We start from the raw sequence: 19,474 nt of genomic DNA on the forward strand, positions 1-19,474 counted from the left end.
ATATTCTGGATAGAATTAGGGCTCTTAAGCTAGCTAATTCTTTCATTACAGATGCCGCTTTTCATCTGGCTAAATTAGCGGCAAAGAATTCGGGTTTTGCCATTTTAGCGCGTAGAGCGTTATGGCTTAAGTCCTGGTCGGCAGATGTGTCATCAAAATCTAAGCTTTTGACCATCCCTTTCAAGGGTAAGACCCTATTCGGGCCTGAACTGAAAGAGATAATTTCACATATCACTGGAGGGAAGGGGCATGCCCTCCCTCAGGATAAGTCAAATAAGGACCAAACAAAATAATTTTTGTTCCTTTCGAAACTTCAAAGGTGGTCCCGCTTCCTCTTCCCCTGCTGCAAAGCAAGAGGGGAATTTTGCCCAATCCAAGCCAGTCTGGAGACCTAACCAGGCATGGAACAAAGGTAAACAGGCCAAGAAGCCTGCTGCTGCCACCAAGTCAGCATGAAGGGGTAGCCCCTGATCCGGGAGCGGATCTAGTAGAGGGCAGACTTTCTCTCTTTGCTCAGGCTTGGGCAAGAGGACTCCTGGGCTGTAGAAATCGTAACCCAGGGGTATCTTCTAGATTTCAAAGATTCTCATCCAAGGGGAAGATTACATCTTTCTCAATTGTCTGTAAACCAGACAAAAAGAGAGGCGTTCTTACGCTGTGTAGAAGATCTATTTACCATGGGAGTGATCTGCCCAGTTCCAAGAACAGAAAAGGGGCAGTGGTTCTACTCCAATCTGTTTGTGGTTCCCAAAAAAGAGGGAACCTTCAGACCAATCCTAGATCTCAAGATCCTAAACCAATTCCTTAGAGTCCCATCGTTCAAGATGGAGACCATTCGGACTATTTTACCAATGATCCAGGAGGGTCAATTTATGACCACCGTGGACTTAAAGGATGCGTATCTGCACATTCCTATCCACAAAGATCATCACCAATTTCTCAGGTTTGCCTTTCTGGACAAGCATTACCAGTTTGTGGCTCTTCCCTTCGGGTTGGCCACGGCTCCCAGAATTTTCACAAAGGTGCTAGGGGCCCTTCTGGCGGTCCTAAGGCCGCGGGGCATAGCAGTGGCGCCTTATCTAGACAATATCCTAATTCAAGCGTCGACTTTCCAACTAGCCAAGTCTCACACGGACTTCGTGTTGGCCTTTCTAAGATCTCACGGGTGGAAGGTGAACGTAAAAAAGTGCTCTCTTTCCCCTCTCACAAGAGTTTCATTCCTAGGGACTCTGATAGACTCGGTGGACATGAAAATATTTTTGACGGAGGTCAGGAAGTCAAAGATTTTAGCCACCTGCCGAGCTCTTGATTCCATTCCCTGCAACTGACTGCTTGGAGATTGAACGCTTGATTTTATCAAAGCGGGGTTTCTCTGAGTCGGTCATAGATACCTTGATTCAGGCTCGAAAGCCTGTCACCAGGAAAATCTATCATAAGATATGGCGTAAATATCTTTTTTGGTGCGAATCCAAAGGTTGCTCATGGAGTAAGAACAGGATTCCTAGGATTTTGTCCTTTCTCCAAGAGGGATTGGAGAAAGGATTGTCAGCTAGTTCATTAAAAGGGCAGATATCTGCTTTGGCTATTCTATTTCACAAGCGTCTGGCAGATGTCCCAGATGTTCGGGCTATTTGTCAGGCTTTAGTTAGAATCAAGCCTGTGTTTAAACCTGTTGCTCCGCCATGGAGTCTAAATTTAGTTCTTAAGGTTCTTCAGGGGGTTCCGTTTGAACCCATGCATTCCATAGATATTAAGCTTTTATCTTGGAAAGTTCTGTTTCTAGTTGCTATCTCTTCAGCTGGAAGAGTTTCTGAACTATCTGCATTACAATGTGACTCGCCTTATCTTGTTTTCCATGCTGATAAGGTGGTTTTGCGTACCAAACCTGGGTTCCTCCCTAAGGTTGTTTCTAACAGGAATATCAATTAGGAAATTGTTGATCCTTCTCTGTGTCCTAATCCTTCTTCTAAGAAGGAACGTCTGTTGCACAACTTGGACGTGATTCGTGCTTTGAAGTTTTATTTGCAGGCAACCAAAGATTTTCGTCAAACATCTTCTTTGTTTGTTGTCTATTCTGGAAAGTGTAGAGGTCAAAATGCTACGGCTACCTCTCTTTCCTTTTGGCTGAAAAGCATCATCCGTTTGGCTTATGAGACTGCTGGACAGCAGCCTCCTGAAAGAATTATGGCTCACTCCACTAGAGCGGTGGTTTCCACATGGGCTTTTAAAAATTATGCTTCTGTTGAACAAATTTGTAAGGCTGCGACTTGGTCTTCGCTTCATACCTTTTCCAAATTTTACAAATTTGATACTTTTGCTTCTTCGAAGGCTATTTTTGGGAGAAAGGTTTTGCAAGCAGTGGTGCCTTCCGTTTAGGTTCCTGTCTTGTCCCTCCCTTCATCCATGTCTTAAAGCTTTGGTATTGGTATCCCACAAGTAAGGATGAAACCGTCGACTCTGTACATCTTGCAAAAGAAAACAAAATTTATGCTTACCTGATAAATGTCTTTCTTTTGCGATGTACCGAGTCCACGGCTCGCCCTGTCTATTCAAGACAGATTGAAGTTTTCAATAAAAAATACTGTCACCTCTGCACCTTATAGTTTCTCCTTTTTCTTCCTTGGCCTTCGGTCGAATGACTGGGGGGGGAGTTAAGGGGGGAGCTATATAGACAGCTCTGCTGTGGGTGCTCTCTTTGCCACTTCCTGTTAGGAAGGATAATATCCCACAAGTAATGATGAAACCGTGGACTCGGTTCATCGCAAAAGAAAGAAATTTATCAGGTAAGCATAAATTTTGTTTTTTTTGCAGTTCTTTTGCCCGCTTTATCTTTCAAACTTTTCTGTCTTCCTCATCTACTTGGCTGTATGTATGACTGAAGATCAAGGGAAGTGGGAGAAAGTTAAAGCTCTGATTTATTGGGTGAATCTTTTGCCTCCTCCTAGTGGTCAGGAGGGGAAAGTCCCACACATGATGACATGTGGACTCTCACCATCATAAAAGAAATTAATTTGTCAGGTAAGCATATATTTTTGTCTTCTTTTGGTGTTATATTTCTTCTGCACAAAGTCCACATCATCCTCAAAGACAGTATATAATTCAAAACCACACTACCCTATGTGGGACAATTTAAGCCATGGATGCTATGAGATAACACTGATATGGTAGCCATTTGCTTGTTCAGATTTGTCTTAGAAGAGTGCTAAGAATGATCTTTACTACGGTTATCAGGGATTATAGATCTGAATGACAAAGACCCCAAAGAAAGAAAAAAAACTGTTCTTAAAGGGACATGAAACCCAAAAATTTTCTTTCATGATTCAGATAGAGAATACAATTTTAAACAACTTTCCAATTTACTTCTATTATTTAATTTGCTTCCTTCTCCTGTTATCATTTGCTGAAAAGTTTATCTAGGCAAGTTCATGAGCAGCAGAGAAACTAGGTTCTAGCTGTTGATTGGTGGCTGCATATATATATATTGAATGTGATTGGCTTACCCATGTGTTCAGTTAGAAACTAGTAGTGCATTGCTGCTCCTTCAACTAATTATACCAAGAGAATGAAACAGATTAGATAATAGAAGTAAATTAGAAAGTTGTTTTGTATTCTCTATATGAATCATGAAAGAAAAATTTTGGGTTTCATGTACCTTTAAGTGTGTGGGGGAAAAAGATAAAATAAGATAAATCATTTAAAATTACCATAACCCTGGATGGTATGAGCGATAAAAGTTCCGGGCTAATATATTGTTTCTAATGCTCATCCCACTAGTTCTGTTACAACTTCCATGTCAAGCAGTATTTAGTAGAAAGGTCTTAGATACTGTGCTTTGACAGACATGATAGGTTTTCTTCCCACCTTTGCCTTATGCCATATGATCTGGTTTTGTTTCTGATCCATCAGTAATGTTATGGGTCTATGCAATTTATGATATTTTGTTTTTTTACAATTGACGTTGAACCGTCAGAAAGTCCATTCTGAAACAAAAACTTGTGGTTCATTGTTTAGCCTTTTTTCCGTTTCTCCTAATAGGATTTTGCTTAAGCAAACTCAGACAGGAATGGAGGATTTTATGTAATCAGAGTAGCCACCTTCCCAGCACCATAAGCAGAGGCTTTATAGTCACCATTACTGTTATGGTTTAAAGTGTGCATTGTTTAATATAGACATATAAATCTGGTAATATATATTTCTCTTGCATGCTTGATGGTGACATGTATGTTGAGGGGGGTATATTAGTTCATTGTTTATTGAGATAAGTAGAAACACTCCCATATGTCCCGAGGACATCTTGAATTTTTTTTTTACTTATTTGGTATTAAGTAATGAAATTATTCAACATTCAACTTTTAATCTTACTTTTGTTTTTAAATTTATTTTGTTCACTTATTATTATTATTATTATTATTATTATTATTGTCGGTTATTTGTAGGCTGCTGTGTTCCTTGTTCAGAGAGCAATTGCCTGGTATTTGGGCGCTGGACTGACCGTAATATGCGGATCCGACTGATATACTACAGGAAAGTTCTTTTCTGTGAAAAGCATTACTGGGCTAAAAGAAGCTGCACCCAGGTGGTAAATCGCCATAGAACAGGCTAACAATAGTATTGAGCCAGTTGTTCGTTCCTGTGAGCGTGCTTCTCTCTATGTGTATTTAGTCTCCCTATGGGAAAAAGGGGAAACCAGATGTGGACTCCTTGCTCAGTGTGCTTAGAGGAATATGGCTACACCTCACTGACGAGGCCCAATGAAGGCCGAAACAATCGTCTGGGGTTGCTGTGTTCCTTGTTCAGAGAGGAATTGCCTGGTATTTCAGCGCTGGACTGACCGTAATAGGCGAGATCAGAGTGATATACTACAGGAAAGTTCTTCTCTGTGAAAAGCATTACTGGGCTAAAAGAAGCTGCACCCATGTGGTAAATAGCCATAGAACAAGCTAACAATAGTATTAAGCCAGTTGTTCGTTCCTGTGAGTGTGCTTCTCTCTATGTGTATTTAGTCTCCCTATGGGAAAAAGGGGAAACCAGACGTGGACTCCTTGCTCAGTGTGCTTAGAGGAATATGGCTACACCTCACTGACGAGGCCAATGAAGGCCGAAACGATCGTCTGGGGTTGCTGTGTTCCTTGTTCAGAGAGGAATTGCCTGGTATTTGGGCGCTGGACTGACTGTAATAGGCGGGATCAGACTGATATACTACAGGAAAGTTCTTCTCTGTGAAAAGCATTACTGGGCTAAAAGAAGCTGCACCCAGGTGGTAAATCGCCATAGAACAGGCTAACAATAGTATTGAGACAGTTATTCGTTCCTGTGAGTGAACTTCTCTCTGTGTGTGGTTATTTGTAGAGCGCCAACAGATTCCGCAGCACTATAAATATAGGCGGAATACAAGGAAACATTTATAGGGATCACTTGGTATCCTTAGTTGAAAAGCCTATCTAGATAGGCTCAGTAAAAGTAATGCATTACTGGGAGCTAGCAAGTGATTGGTAGCTATACACATATGCTTCTTTATGTTGGCTGACCAGATGTGTTTAGTTCTCAGTAGTGCATTACTGCTCTGGAGCTGACTTTAAAGGCTATGATTTATTAAGGTGCGTTTGCAGAATTTTGGGCTATGTGAAGCAGGTTTGCAAAACCGAGCCTGCTGTCACATATGCAAAATCATTCACCCTGGAAGTTGTTTGTTCGGAGTGAGTGACATTCCCTGCTCTAGCGCAATTGGTTGAGCCAGAGCAGGGGGCGCCATTGCACAAGAAACCTCTTGTGCAATCTTAAATATCTCCATACAATACAACATTGCAAGTGCCAATTGCAGGTGGATGGGTTCACTACTTACTATCCTGGAGATGGTAAATTTTGCCCCTGGAGATGGTAAATTTTGCCCTAACTATATGTTCAACACCTTTACATAGGTTAAAGGGACAGTCAACAGCAGAATTTTTGTTGTTTAAAAAGAAAGATAATCCCTTTATTACCCATTCCCCAGTTTTGCATAACCAACACTTTTATAGAAATACACTTTTTTACCTCTGTGATTACCTTGTATCTAAACCTCTGCAAACTGCCCCCTTGTTTCAGTTGTTTTGACAGACTTGCATTTTAGCCAATCAGTGCTCACTCCAGGGTAACATCACGTGCATGAGCTCAATGTTATCTATATGAAACACATGAACTAATGCCCTCTAGTGGTCAAAATGCATTCAGATTAGAGGCAGTCTTTAAGGTCTAAGAAATTAGCATATGAACCTCCTAGGTTTAGCTTTCAACTAAGAATACCAAGAGAACAAATCAAAATTGGTGATAAAAGTAAATTGGAAAGTTATTTAAAATTACATTCCCTATTTAAACCATGAAAGTTTTTTTTTTTTACTTGACTGTCCCTTTAAACACATATGCATGCGAGCAACAGTGCAATAATAAAATGATATAACATATTAAAGAATTTTCATTTTGCACTTTTATGTCCCTTTAATATACCTAATCTATTACATATTGTGTGGTTAAAGACTTGGTCATTACTATTTTAAAAGAGTGAACAGTATTTTGCCAGGGAGCTGTTTTTTCAAAGCATCTTACAGTTCTGAATATTATTTATACAGTGAAATAGAATGTCCCCTGGATACTGCTAGTTAAAAGTAGGGCAGAGGTGTATCCTTCAGAGCTGCATACACATCAGGTTTTCAATACATATTTAAACAATGTGTCCCTGTGGAATTCAACAATGTACTAATTGGTCTAGTTTTGTATCTCTTAATTAGAGACCTCTAGAAATACTTGCCCTTTTAAATAGCTCTTGTAGATTTGAGATTAAGTTCTCCTGAGGTAGCCTGTCAATAATAAGGTTAATCAACACATGGTATTTTATTTGTTTTGCTCACAAAACGTCTAACAGTGTCTCCTCTCTGCCGCCAGATTGCAACAGTGCTTAACTGTTTAAAACAATGATTTTTGTTCACCTTGACACTTAAATGCTGCTACCGTAAGACATAGAGGACCTTGGGAGGTCGATAAATACAATTGTATTTTTACGAACAGAAAATTAAAAGAAATATCTCAAGAAAGTGTTGATGGTGTTGAGAAGTTTAAGCTAAATATTTTATGATGCAATTTCTTTACAGTGTTCCCCCCAGGAGTTCTTCTTGATAGCCAGCACCTTGTGCTACCTGGGCAGTCATATTGATGCATTGGTACCTGCGATTAAAGAGCAAATAAAATCCACTTTTCTGCAGAAGGTTTTTATTGAAATGCCACAGATGCTCAATCCACTAAATACATTTGTAACGGTACTAAATGAAGAAGCTGCAAAGTAAGTTTAATTTAAAAATTAATTTTAGCATGTTAATAACCTGTCAGCCATTCTTCATACACACATAAACGTCTGGTATTTTTTATAGAATTTTATTGAGAATAAAAATACCTCTTAAAATACATATATTGAATGTCCCTTTTAAAATAGTATTATAAGGGACATTCAATATATTTATTTTAAGAAGTATTTAAGACGTGTTCTCCCCATGACCTGTTTAATTGATACAACTGGCCAACTGGCTAACATTTAAGCCAATATTAAGCTAAAGTTAGCTAATATTACATGTTTCCTTCTTAATATGAGTCCACGGCATCATTCCTTACTGTTGGGAAATACATGAACCTGGCCACCAGGAGGAGGCAAAGAAACCCCATCCAAAGGCCCACATACTCACCCTACTTCCCTCATATCCCAGTCATTCTTTGCCTTTCTTTCATGGGAGGTTAGCAGAGAAGTGTCAGAAGATTCGGAGTAGTTCCTTATGAAGGTTATCTACCCTTCGAAATGGGACTGGAGTTTTAAGTAGTCTTGTCAGCCTCTCATTGAGAGCATTGACGAATGTTAGGGTCTGGAGATGCAGGGAGAGTCTTTGTGCGAACCCATCCAGACTCGTATTAACAGCTCCTAAGCAATCAGTGTTGACGAGTTTCACTGCCTGCTTCCATCACTCAAGTCCATGTCAGGAGCGATCCTACAAGACTGTCAAACTTGAGACGCTGTGTCCCTGTTCCACGGCATAGATTCCGGTAAGATCATTTCATTTTATATACACATATGATAACGCAAGAAGACAGGGTCAAAGTGCTCCTTTTATCTGTATGGAATCAAGGGTTAATACCCCCGGAGGGTGGATTATTGAACAGTGGGGATTTATCACATCATTTTATTTGATTATGCTGCAACATGTGTGAGATGAGGCTCAGGCAGATGTTGGAACTTACAGGTTTTTACTTTATTTTTTGGAAGCTGCGCAGCCTGAAAGGCTTGGCGTGCTTTTTTCCTAATATAGCAGGAGTGGTCCTGCATTGCGAACCATGTGACCGGGTGTGGTCACACTGATTTCCTCTTTCCTGACCGTGCGGTTTACCGGAGAAGAAGCGTTTTCTCTGTTTGGCCTGGGTTATAGGAGATGGTGAGTGCCCCAGCCATTGGGGGTATAAAGGTGCTGTTTTGTCTTATTTATCAATAGTCTACTTTAAAAGTGCAAGCTATGAAGGATTCTGATGCGTTAGAGGGTACCCGTCTATATTTTGAGGATGACACGGTATACTTGCCTGCTCCAATTATGTTCCACATGCCTTGATAAAGTAATCATGTCAAAGAAGGGTAATATGTTTGATACCACTGAGCCGTCCACCTCTGAGGAGTCTCCGTCCTGTGAGGTGCGCACCCTACAGTCCTCTCCTAATACACATGCAGCTTCCCATAGCACTCCTAATCCTCCATCTGGAGGGGCCCTTTTACCGCAAGACCTTACTGAGCAGTTACAAATGGCAGTGTCTGCAGCCTTTAGTGCTTTACCTCGTCATGCTAAGCGAAATCGAAAAGTCAAATATTGCTATCCTTCCCAGGGGCCATCTACTAGCTTATTTGATTTAATGATAAAAGATTATTCGATGATGAAGAAGGCACCTCTGATACTTCAGAGGGTGCTCTTTCTGGGTCGGAATCTGCTGCCTCTAAGCTTCGGAGGAACCAGACTTTAGATTTAGGATTGAACATTTACGCTTTCTGCTAAAGGAAGTTTTGGCTATGTTAGAGGTTACAGTGCCCAAATTGCCTGAGGAACCTTTGATTCCTAAATTAGTTAAGGTCTACGAGGACAGGGTTGCACCACAAACTTTCCCGGTTCCCGTAAAGTTGGCGAACATTATTAAGAATGAAAGGAAAAGAATTGGTTCTTCATTTTCCCCTTCTTCCTTTAAGAAATTGTTCCTGGTTCCGGACTCTCAATTGGAGTTGTGGGGTTCCATCCCCAAGGTGGATGGCACTATCTCCACGCTTGCTAAACGCATTATTATCTCGCTTGAGGATAGTTCCTCGTTTAAAGAGCCCATGTATAAGAAAATAGAAACTATGTTAAGAAAGATGTTTCAACATATGGATGTTTTTTTCAACCGGCAGCGGCTGTTGCTGCGGTTGCTGGATCGGCTACCTACTGGTGCGACTCCTTATCTGAGTTGATTGAGGTGGAGGGTCCCCTCGACGTGATCCAGGAAAGAATTAAGGCCTTAAGGGTGACTAATTCTTTTATTTGTGATGCAAATATGCAAATTATTCACCTAAATGCCAAGGCTTCAAGCTTTTCTGTTCAAGCCCGTAGGGCACTCTGGTTGAAGTCCTTGTCTGCGGACATGACTTCGGAGTCAAGACTTCTTTCCCTCCCATTTAAAGGAAAGATTCTATTTGGTCCAGGCCTGGACTCAATTATCTCCACAGTTACTGGAGGCAAAGGTGCCTTTCTACCGCAGGATAAGAAGAACAAACCTAAGGGACAAGGTCCTAATTTTCGTTCCTTTCATTCGGATAAATCCCAACGTCAGCAGCCCTCCACTAAAACCGAGCAATCCAAGGTGACTTGGAGCCGGCTCAGTCCTGGAATAAATCCAAGCAGAACAAGAAGGCCACCGAAACAAAGTCGTCATGAAGGGGCTGCTCTTTTTTCGGACGCTTGGTTTGGGGACGTGCGAGACACGTGGGTCCTGGAGGTCATCGCTCAGGGATAAAGGATAGGTTTCAAGTCTCATCCACCCAGGGGCATATTCCTCTTGTCAAACCTGTCTTCAAGGCCACAAAAGAGAGAAGCCTTTCTGGGGTGCATGAGGGATCTCTCTTCCCTGGGAGTCATTATCCCGGTACCTCTTGCAGAAAGAGGTCTGGGATACTACTCAAACCTTTTTGTGGTCCCAAAGAAGGAGGGAGCTTTCCGCCCGATTCTGGACCTAAAGTGCTTAAACAAATTCCTATCTGTCCCCTCTTTCAAGATGGAGACAATAAGTTCCATCCTTCTCTTAGTTCAGGAAGGACAGTTCATGAACATGATAGATCTGAAGGATGCTTACCTTCACGTTCCAATACACAAGGAACACTTCAAGTTCCTAAGGTTTGCGTTCTTGGACCAGCACTTCCAGTTTATTTCACTTCCGTTTGGTTTAGCAACTGCTCCAAGAGTTTTTACAAAGGTTCTAGGGGCTCTGCTTGCAGTGGCCAGAACCTGTTGTCTGGCAGAAGACCATTCAAAAGCTCTTTTATTTCTTCTTCGATCTCATGGATGGAAGATAAACTTAGAAAAGAGTTCTCTTATTCCCAGTACCAGGGAGAAATTCCTGGGTACTATAATAAACTCCATATCCATGAGGATATTCCTTACAGACCAGAGACATTATAAGCTAACTTCTGCTTGTCTTGCCCTCCAGACCTCCTTAAGGCCCTCTGTGGCTCGGTGTATGGAGGTAAGTGGTCTCATGGTTTCCAACATGGACATCATTCCTTTTGCCAGATTCCATCTCAGACCTCTTCAGCTGTGCGTGCTGAGACAGTGGAACGGTGATCATTCGGATCTGTCTCAACAGATCTCTCTGGACAACCTGTCAAGAGAATCACTCTCCTGGTGGCTCTGTCCAGATCACCTGTCCCAAGGGACATCCTTCTTGAGACCATCCTGGGACATTGTGACTATGGACGCAAGTCTATCAGGATGGGGAACTATTTGGGGTGCCAGGAAGGCACAGGGCCTGTGGACTCGAGAGGAATCCCTCCTCCCGATCAACATTTTGGAACTTCGAGCGATCTTCAATGCTTTGAAGGCCCTGCCTCTTCTGGGTTCATCCAAGTTTATCAGATTCCAAGCAGACAACATAACCTCGGTGGCTTACATCAACCATCAGGGGGGAACGAGGAGCTCCCTAGCAATTAGGGAAGTATCTCGGATTCTGGAGTGGGCAGAGGCCCACAACTACTCGCTATCAGCAATCCAAATTCCGGGTGTGGGCAACTGGGAAGCGGATTTCCTCAGCAGACAATCCTTTCATCCAGAGGAATGGTCTCTCCATCCCGAGGTGTTTGCGGAGATTTCCAACAGATGGGGGACGCCGGAGATAGATCTCATGTCGTTACGGCTCAATTCCAAGCTACCCAGATATGTGTTGCAGTCCAGGGATCCTCAGGCTAATAGATGCATTAGCTGTGCCTTGGAGTTTCAATCTAATTTACATTTTTCCGCCATTTCCACTTCTCCCTCGTGGGAATGAAGAATTTAAGCTATGAGGAGAGGCTAGCCAAACTGTGTCTGTTTTCTTTAGAAAAAAGGCGCTTGAGAGGTGACATGATTACTTTATATAAATATATTCAAGGCCCATATACAGAGATGGCAGAAGTTCTGTTTATTCCAAGAAAATTGTTTGTGACAAGAGGTCACAATTTAAGGTTGCAGGAAAGGAGATTTAACGGAACGGAAACGTTTTTTCACTGTAAGAGCAATAACATTTCAGTACTCATTACCAAAGGAGGTAGTGAATGCTAATACCATAGATACATTTAAAAATTGTTTGGATACATTTCTGTCTAGAAACAGAATTCATGGATATGATAGCTTGTATTAAATGGGTCACCTTTTAGTGGTATTATTTAAGCTTAACTGGAGCTTTTTGTAAGAATTTTACTGTATATTTGTATAGGTTGAACTCGATGGTCTTTTTTCAACCTCATCTACTATGTTACTATGTTTGTAGTGGCCCCCATCAAGCTGAAGCACGCATCAGTGATGCTGATTGCTCCATCGTGGCCGCAAAGGATGTGTCCTCATCTCCTCCATGGAAGTTACCTTGTCGCAGGGATCTGCTGGAACAGGGTCCTTTTGTTCATCAAAATCTAGATTCTCTGAGGCTGTCTGCGTGGAGATTGAATGCTTAGTCTTAGCCAAAAGAGGTTTCTCTGAGAGGGTTACTCGTCACATCTATCATAATGTGTGGAGAGCTTACTTATTCTGGTGTGAAGAGCGTGGTTTTGCCTGGCATAAGGTCAAAGCTGCCAGGATTCTTTCCTTTGTCCAGGAGGGTCTGGAGAAGGGCCTTTCTGCCTGTTCCCTGAGGGGACAGATTTCGGCCCTTTCTGTTTTGCTGCACAAGAGGCTCGCAGAGCTCCCTTCATTAAGGCTCTGATCAGGATCACACCTGTGTTTAGATCTAACGCTCCACCTTGGAGTTTGAATCTTGTTCTTAAGTTTTTTAACGGGCTCCGTGTGAGCCTATGCATTCTGTTGACATTAAATTGTTGTCCTGAAAGGTTCTTTTTCTATTGGCTATTGCGTCGGCACACAGAGTTTCTGAAATGACTGCCTTGCAATGTGAGCCTCCTTATCTGGTGTTTCACACTGATAAGGCTATCCTACGTACCCGCTTGGGTTTTCTCCCTAAGGTTGTGTCTGTTCGCAACATCAGTCAGGAGATTGTGGTTCCTTCCTTGTGTCCTAATCCTTCTTCTTCGAAGGAACGTTTGCTTCATAATCTGGATGTTGTTCGAGCTTTGAACTTTTATCTTAAAGCTACTAAGGATTTTAGACAAACTTCTTCCTTGTTTGTTATCTACTTTGGGAATCGTAAGGGTCTGAAGTCCTTTTCGACTTCCTAATCTTTTTGGTTGTGGATCGTTATACGCTTAGCTTAAGAGTCAGCGGGACTTAGACCTCCTAAAAGGGTTACGGCTCATTCCACTAGAGCGGTGGCTTCCCTCTTGGGCCTTTAAGAACGAGGCCTCTATGGATCAGATTTGTAAAGTGGCTACCTGGTCCTCCTTACATACTTTTTCAAAATTCTACAAATTTGACGTTTTTTCTTCAGCTGAAGCAGCTTTTGGGAGAGAGGTTTTGCTGGCTGCGATGCCAACAAAATAAGGTACCCCTTTCTTTTACCCCTCCCGTTATCATTCAGTGTCCTCTAGAGCTTGGGTATACTTTTCCCAACAGTAAGGAATGATGCCATGGACTCTCCTCATATTAAGAAGGAAAACATAAATTATGCTTACCTGATAATTTCATTTCCTTCTGTATGAGAGTTCACAGCACCTGCCCCTATACTCCGATGGACGGACCAAAATTTGTTTTTCTCTTCCAGCATCTTTTATACCCTGATATTTCTCCTACTGTTCCTTGTTCCCTTGGCAGAATGACTGGGATATGAGGGAAGTAGGAGGAGTATTTGTGACATTGGCTGTGGTGTCTTTGCCTCCTTCTGGTGGCCAGGTTCAGTATTTCCCAACAGTAAGGAATGATGTTGTGTACTCTCCTCATACAGAAGAAAAATGAAATTATAAGGTAAGCATAATTTATGGTTTTTTTTTATGTTTTTGCACAAATTAGCATTGAATAAATTAGTTAAATTATACAATTTTATTTTTTGCTTTGGATAATTTAAAGGATATGATTTTTTTTACAGATATGCTGCATCTATTTCAAGTGTTTCAATATTTAGGTGACTAGAAAATATCACATGATCATCTCAAAGTAAAAAAAGAAAATATTTTACCTCAAAATGTCCCCAGTAGCCACATCCCATTTTAGTATCCAATCAGGGTGCTGGTCCCGAGACTTGCAAGAAAGTGTGCATCTGGCATGTGCAGGCATAGTTATTTTATTTTCCTCCTCAGTTTCAGGAGGTTTACTATGAAATCTTAGGAGATTTCAATGAAATTTCGTGAGATTGCAGTAAAGCAAAGTGTGAATTCAGCATTAGTGAAGCTGATTCACTGGTTTATTTTTTTCACCATGCAGATGCCAAAAGCTTAAGAATAATTATTCACAGAACACTTACTCTGGTGAGCTGAAGAATTTTTAAGGTGAAGTATCATAATTTTTTAAACATAGAGATGCTCATGTGATATTTTCAAATCGGCTTTCCTACAGATATGCAGCACCATTTTCAAGTGATTTAGCATTTGAGTAACATATAATTTATAAATAACATAAAATACACTGCTCCCACCCAGCTGGCAAAATTTTCTGTAAAGAACACAGATTCTACTTCTACAATGAGGAACCAGCTTCTGACTTTAACATGTAATGAGAATATTTTCTTGAAGCAGTCCCTTTAATGACTTTACCCCTTAAGCCAAATGGACGTAGTTACTACATCCTGCCGTTCTCTGCAAATTGTAACAACATTGTTACAGTTAACAATGTGAAAATACAACTGCAGAGCAATATATAACTTCTTCCAAGTGGAACAAAAGGCTAACAGTACTTAGGTACTCTTGAATGGAGTTTTAAGAACTAAAATACAAGTAAAGCTGGCACTAGATATTTCAAATCCCCTTATTTATTTTATAGTTTCCCAATTTTTTTTTTTCATCTTGATACCTCATATATAAAAAATATATTGAGGACACCCTTCCAAATCCTCATATTTGTCCCAATAGACCTAAAAGAACTGAATTATATGCAAAGCATCTATTCAAATTTATTCAAATTACTTCAGTACTTTAGTCACTTAAAGGGACATGAAACCCAAAATTTTTCTTTCATTGAAAAATACAATTAGAGAATACAATTTTAAACAACTTTCCAATGTACTTTTATTATTTAATTTGCTTCCTTCTCTTGTTATCCTTTGCTGAAAGGTTTAGCTAGGAAAGCTCAGGGGCACCAAAGAACTTATTTTCTAGCTGCTGATTGGTGGTTACTTGTATATATACCGATTGTAATTGGCTCACCCATGTGTTGTTAGAAACTAGTAGTGCATTTCTGCTCCTTCAACAAAGCATACCAAGAGAATTAAGCAAATTTGATAAAAGAAGTAAACTAGAACATTGTTTAAAATTGTATGTTCTACCGAAATCATGAAAAAATTTTTTGGGTGTCATGCCCCTTTAAGTCAAATAAAGGATTAGCAAATATACATTAATATAAACTTTACATAGTTTTAAGCTCATACTTCAGCTTGTATTTTTTTACCTGTCTGGAGTGAGTGATTATCATCAAGTAAACAGTGACCACCAAGTGACAAAAGATAGATGAAGGTGAGTGATGCTCACTTATTGACTCCTAAGAAGCAAAATTCACAGTGGATTGATTGCTGCGTGACCACTACTATGTTCTATGTCTCTGTAGTCCCCATAAAACATGTTGAGTTTCTTATAAGTAACACTGGTGATTTTAGAATTAGTGGGATCAAAAAGTGACTCAGATATATTTATGAATGCTAAATTATTTAGTCATCTGTAGAGTGACCAGAGACTAATGATTGACCTTTATTACAGTGGGGACTAGTGGTCACTCTGTGATCTTTTGGTTATTGCTGACCACTAAGGCTGGTGATTTTTCACAGATCAGTGGAATGACTTGTGATTGTTTGGTCACTGAAGGATCTTGACCATGGAGTTACCTTTGAATGTGAAGGGACTGTAGACCACTGGGTGACTATGACCACTGAGTGTCCGCTGGCGAAGTGATCAGTGACCACTTAATAACCAGTGATCATTCAGTGACCACATAGAGACTGGTGACTACTTGGTTTACTTTAAAAATATTTACAGTTTTGAGGCCAATTTTGAGAATTCAGGCAGTTATGCTATACCTAAAGTGTCCTGGGCCGTTGCGAAAACATTTTTTTTAAAAATCCTCTTTCAGAACTGTGGTGCGCAGCTGCAAATAGTGGCTTTCTAAATACCCAAACAATGACAAAGCCATACATGTCTGGTAATTCTGTAGACAGGAAATCCTAGAGAATAATTTTAGTGAGAAACACAATGCTTGTGAAAAATGTTTTGATTTTTTTTAATTTTATGATCATATTTGGCATACATTTGAAATATAAAAAAATGGACTTAGCTCAATACCTTGGGTTGTCTACTTTAAAATTATATATGTAAATACCCTGGGTTGTCTACTTTGGAGGTCAATTTTGAGAATTCAGGCAGTTAAGCCATGCCAAATGGACCCTGGGTCCATTTCCGTTAGCAGTCTTCTAATTACCAAATCAAGTTAAAGAGTACAGCAGCACAGCAGTGTAGATAAAAGAAGAGACGTTTATTTCAACATAACGGTAAAAGTACAAACACGGACAAATCGCCTGACACATTTCGTGCCCTCTAGTGACGCTTCCTCATAGACTGAGGATAATACACCTATGACCCTCTTTTATGCTGGCCATATGTGATCACATATTAACTCTTTAATGCCTAAGTCAGATTACAACATAAAACATTAAATATATATATATAATAGTATATGCCACGATTAACATCAAGTTCACAATGTACAGAATGACCAGTCAAGGAGAAAATTGTACATACACAAATACTTTGATTGCATTATACAAACAATAATAGCAAAAAGACAAAGCACCTGAATAAGTTAATCAAATATACCATTATGCGTGATGAAAAGTTAGATATCATTATACTTTCAACATGCTAATGATGATGCATAGCACGTTATGATAACAATCATCTGTCTTCTGCATTTCAACACACAGTTACTAAACAGACAAGGTTAGACCAGATTGCAGTAGTCTCTCATATGCTGCTGTCATCTAGTTCACAGTATGCAGGCATTGCTAAACCACATTACATATTTCTCATACATCATTACGCTAGTATAAAAGCTAGTGCACTAGTAGAATAATGCCATCATGGGTTTATTAAAAATTCTAGAAACTTATAGTGTATATATGTAAATGATTTTAATAACCAGCACATAATATCTAGATAGTATCTCAATAGAAATTCATTATTGTGCTATATTTCAAAACTCTCTCTATCATACAGACATAACCCTGATTATATACATCAGAATAAGCTTCCTTAGAGGTCTATTAGGCAATCGCCCACTCTCTATTATACAAACATAACCTAATTATGTACATCTGAGTACGCTTACTTAGAAGTCAGGGAAACAAAAAAGCATATGTTTCTCCAACATTGGTGTGTCCGGTCCACGGCGTCATCCTTACTTGTGGGAATATCTCTTCCCCAACAGGAAATGGCAAAGAGTCCCAGCAAAGCTGGCCATATAGTCCCTCCCAGGCTCCGCCCACCCCAGTCATTCTCTTTGCCGTTGCACAGGCAACATCTCCACGGAGATGGTTAAGAGTATGTGGTGTTTAGTTTTAGTTTTTTTATTCTACTATCAAGAGTTTGTTATTTTAAAATAGTGCTGGTATGTACTATTTACTCTGAAACAGAAAGAGATGAAGAATTCTGTTTGTGAGAGGAAGATGATTTTAGCAGACAGTAACTAAAATCCTTTGCTGTTTCCACATAGGACTGTTGAGATGAAGTAACTTCAGTTGGGGGAAACAGTTAGCAGACTTTTCTGCTTAAGGTATGACTAGCCATATTTCTAACAAGACTGTGTAATGCTGGAAGGCTGTCATTTCCCCTCATGGGGACCGGTAAGCCATTTTCTTAGTCTCAAGCAGAATAAAGGGCTTAATATGGGCTATAAAACTGGTAGACACTTTTATGGGCAAAATCGATTGCTTTATTTGGGCATTTATACATGTTTATGCTGGTATTTCACATTTCTAAACTTGGGGAACGTTTTTTAACGTCAGGCACTATGTTAGACACCTTTTCCAGTCAGGAAGGGCCTTCACAGTTGTAGGCTGAGCCTCATTTTCGCGCTATTACTGCGCAGTTGTTTTTGAGAGCAAGACATGCAGATGCATGTGTGAGGACCTGAAAATAGTTGGAAAATTTCCTAGAAGGCATCATTTGGTATCGTATTCCCCTCTGGGTTTGGTAGAGTCGCAGCAAAGGCTGTAGCTGGGACTGTAGAGGGGTTAAAACTTATTATATTTTAAGGGTTAAAGCTCTGAAAGTTGGTGTGCAACACTTTTAATGCTTTAAGACACTGTGGTGAAATTTTGGTAAATTTTGAACAATTCCTTCATATTTTTTTACATATTCAGTAATAAAGTGTGCTCTGTTTAAAATTTAAGACAGTAACGGTTTTGATTTAAAACGGTTTTTGTGTTTTACTGACAAGTTTAAGCCTGTTTAACATGTCTGTGCCTTCAGATAAGCTATGTTCTATATGTATGAAAGTCAATGTGTCTCCCCCTTCTAAATTATGTGATAATTGTGCTAAAGCGTACAAACAAAGTAAGGACAGTACTGTCACAGATAATGAAGTTGCCCAAGATGATTCATCAGATGAAGGGAGTAGACATGGTTCTACATCATCTCCTTCTGTGTCTACGCCAGTTTTGCCCACGCAGGAGGCACCTAGTACTTCTAGCGCGCCAATGCTTATTACCATGCAACAATTGACGGCTGTAATGGATAACTCCATAGCAAATATTTTATCCAAAATGCCTGCATATCAGAGAAAGCGCGATTGCTCTGTTTTAAACACTGAAGAGCAGGAGGGCGCTGATGATAATTGTTCTGTCATACCCTCACACCAATCTGAAGGGGCCATGAGGGAGGTTTTGTCAGATGGGGAAATTTCAGATTCAGGAAAAATTTCCCAACAGGCTGAACCTGATGTTGTGACATTTAAGTTTAAATTAGAACATCTCCGCGCACTGCTTAAGGAGGTGTTATCTACTCTGGATGATTGTGACAACCTGGTCATTCCAGAAAAATTATGCAAGATGGACAAGTTCCTAGAGGTTCCGGTGCACCCTGACGCTTTTCCTATACCCAAGCGGGTGGCGGACATAGTGAATAAGGAGTGGGAGAAGCCCGGCATACCTTTTGTTCCCCCTCCTATATTTAAGAAATTATTTCCTATGGTCGACCCCAGAAAGGACTTATGGCAGACAGTCCCTAAGGTCGAGGGGGCAGTTTCTACTCTAAACAAGCGCACTACTATTCCTATCGAGGATAATTGTGCTTTCAAAGATCCTATGGATAAAAAATTGGAGGGTTTGCTTAAAAAGATTTTTATACAGCAAGATTACCTTCTTCAACCCATTTCGTGCATTGTTCCTGTCACTACAGCTGCGTGGTTCTGGTTCGAGGAACTAGAAAAGTCGCTCAGTAGAGAGACTCCATATGAGGAGGTTATGGACAGAGTTCATGCACTTAAGTTGGCTAACTCTTTTATTTTAGATGCCGCTTTGCAAATAGCTAGATTAGCAGAGAAAAATTCAGGGTTTTTCAATTGTGGCGCGCAGAGTGCTTTGGCTAAAGTCTTGGTCAGCGGATGTATCATCCAAG

The 19,474-nt window shown here is 40.4% G+C and overlaps 1 protein-coding gene across 1 annotated transcript in view; it reads left to right on the forward strand.

The window, feature by feature from the left end:
* The window catches only part of MSH3 (mutS homolog 3), a 756,380-nt gene that overhangs the window by 391,916 nt on the left and 344,990 nt on the right, over positions 1-19,474 (forward strand). Inside the window, exon 17 of the mRNA XM_053699713.1 lies at positions 7,125-7,312. Coding sequence (XP_053555688.1) covers positions 7,125-7,312 — 188 coding nt within the window. The remainder of the gene's footprint in view (positions 1-7,124; positions 7,313-19,474) is intronic.

The sequence above is a fragment of the Bombina bombina genome, chromosome 2 (assembly GCF_027579735.1).
Source record: "Bombina bombina isolate aBomBom1 chromosome 2, aBomBom1.pri, whole genome shotgun sequence".
Taxonomy (NCBI): Eukaryota; Metazoa; Chordata; class Amphibia; order Anura; family Bombinatoridae; genus Bombina; species Bombina bombina.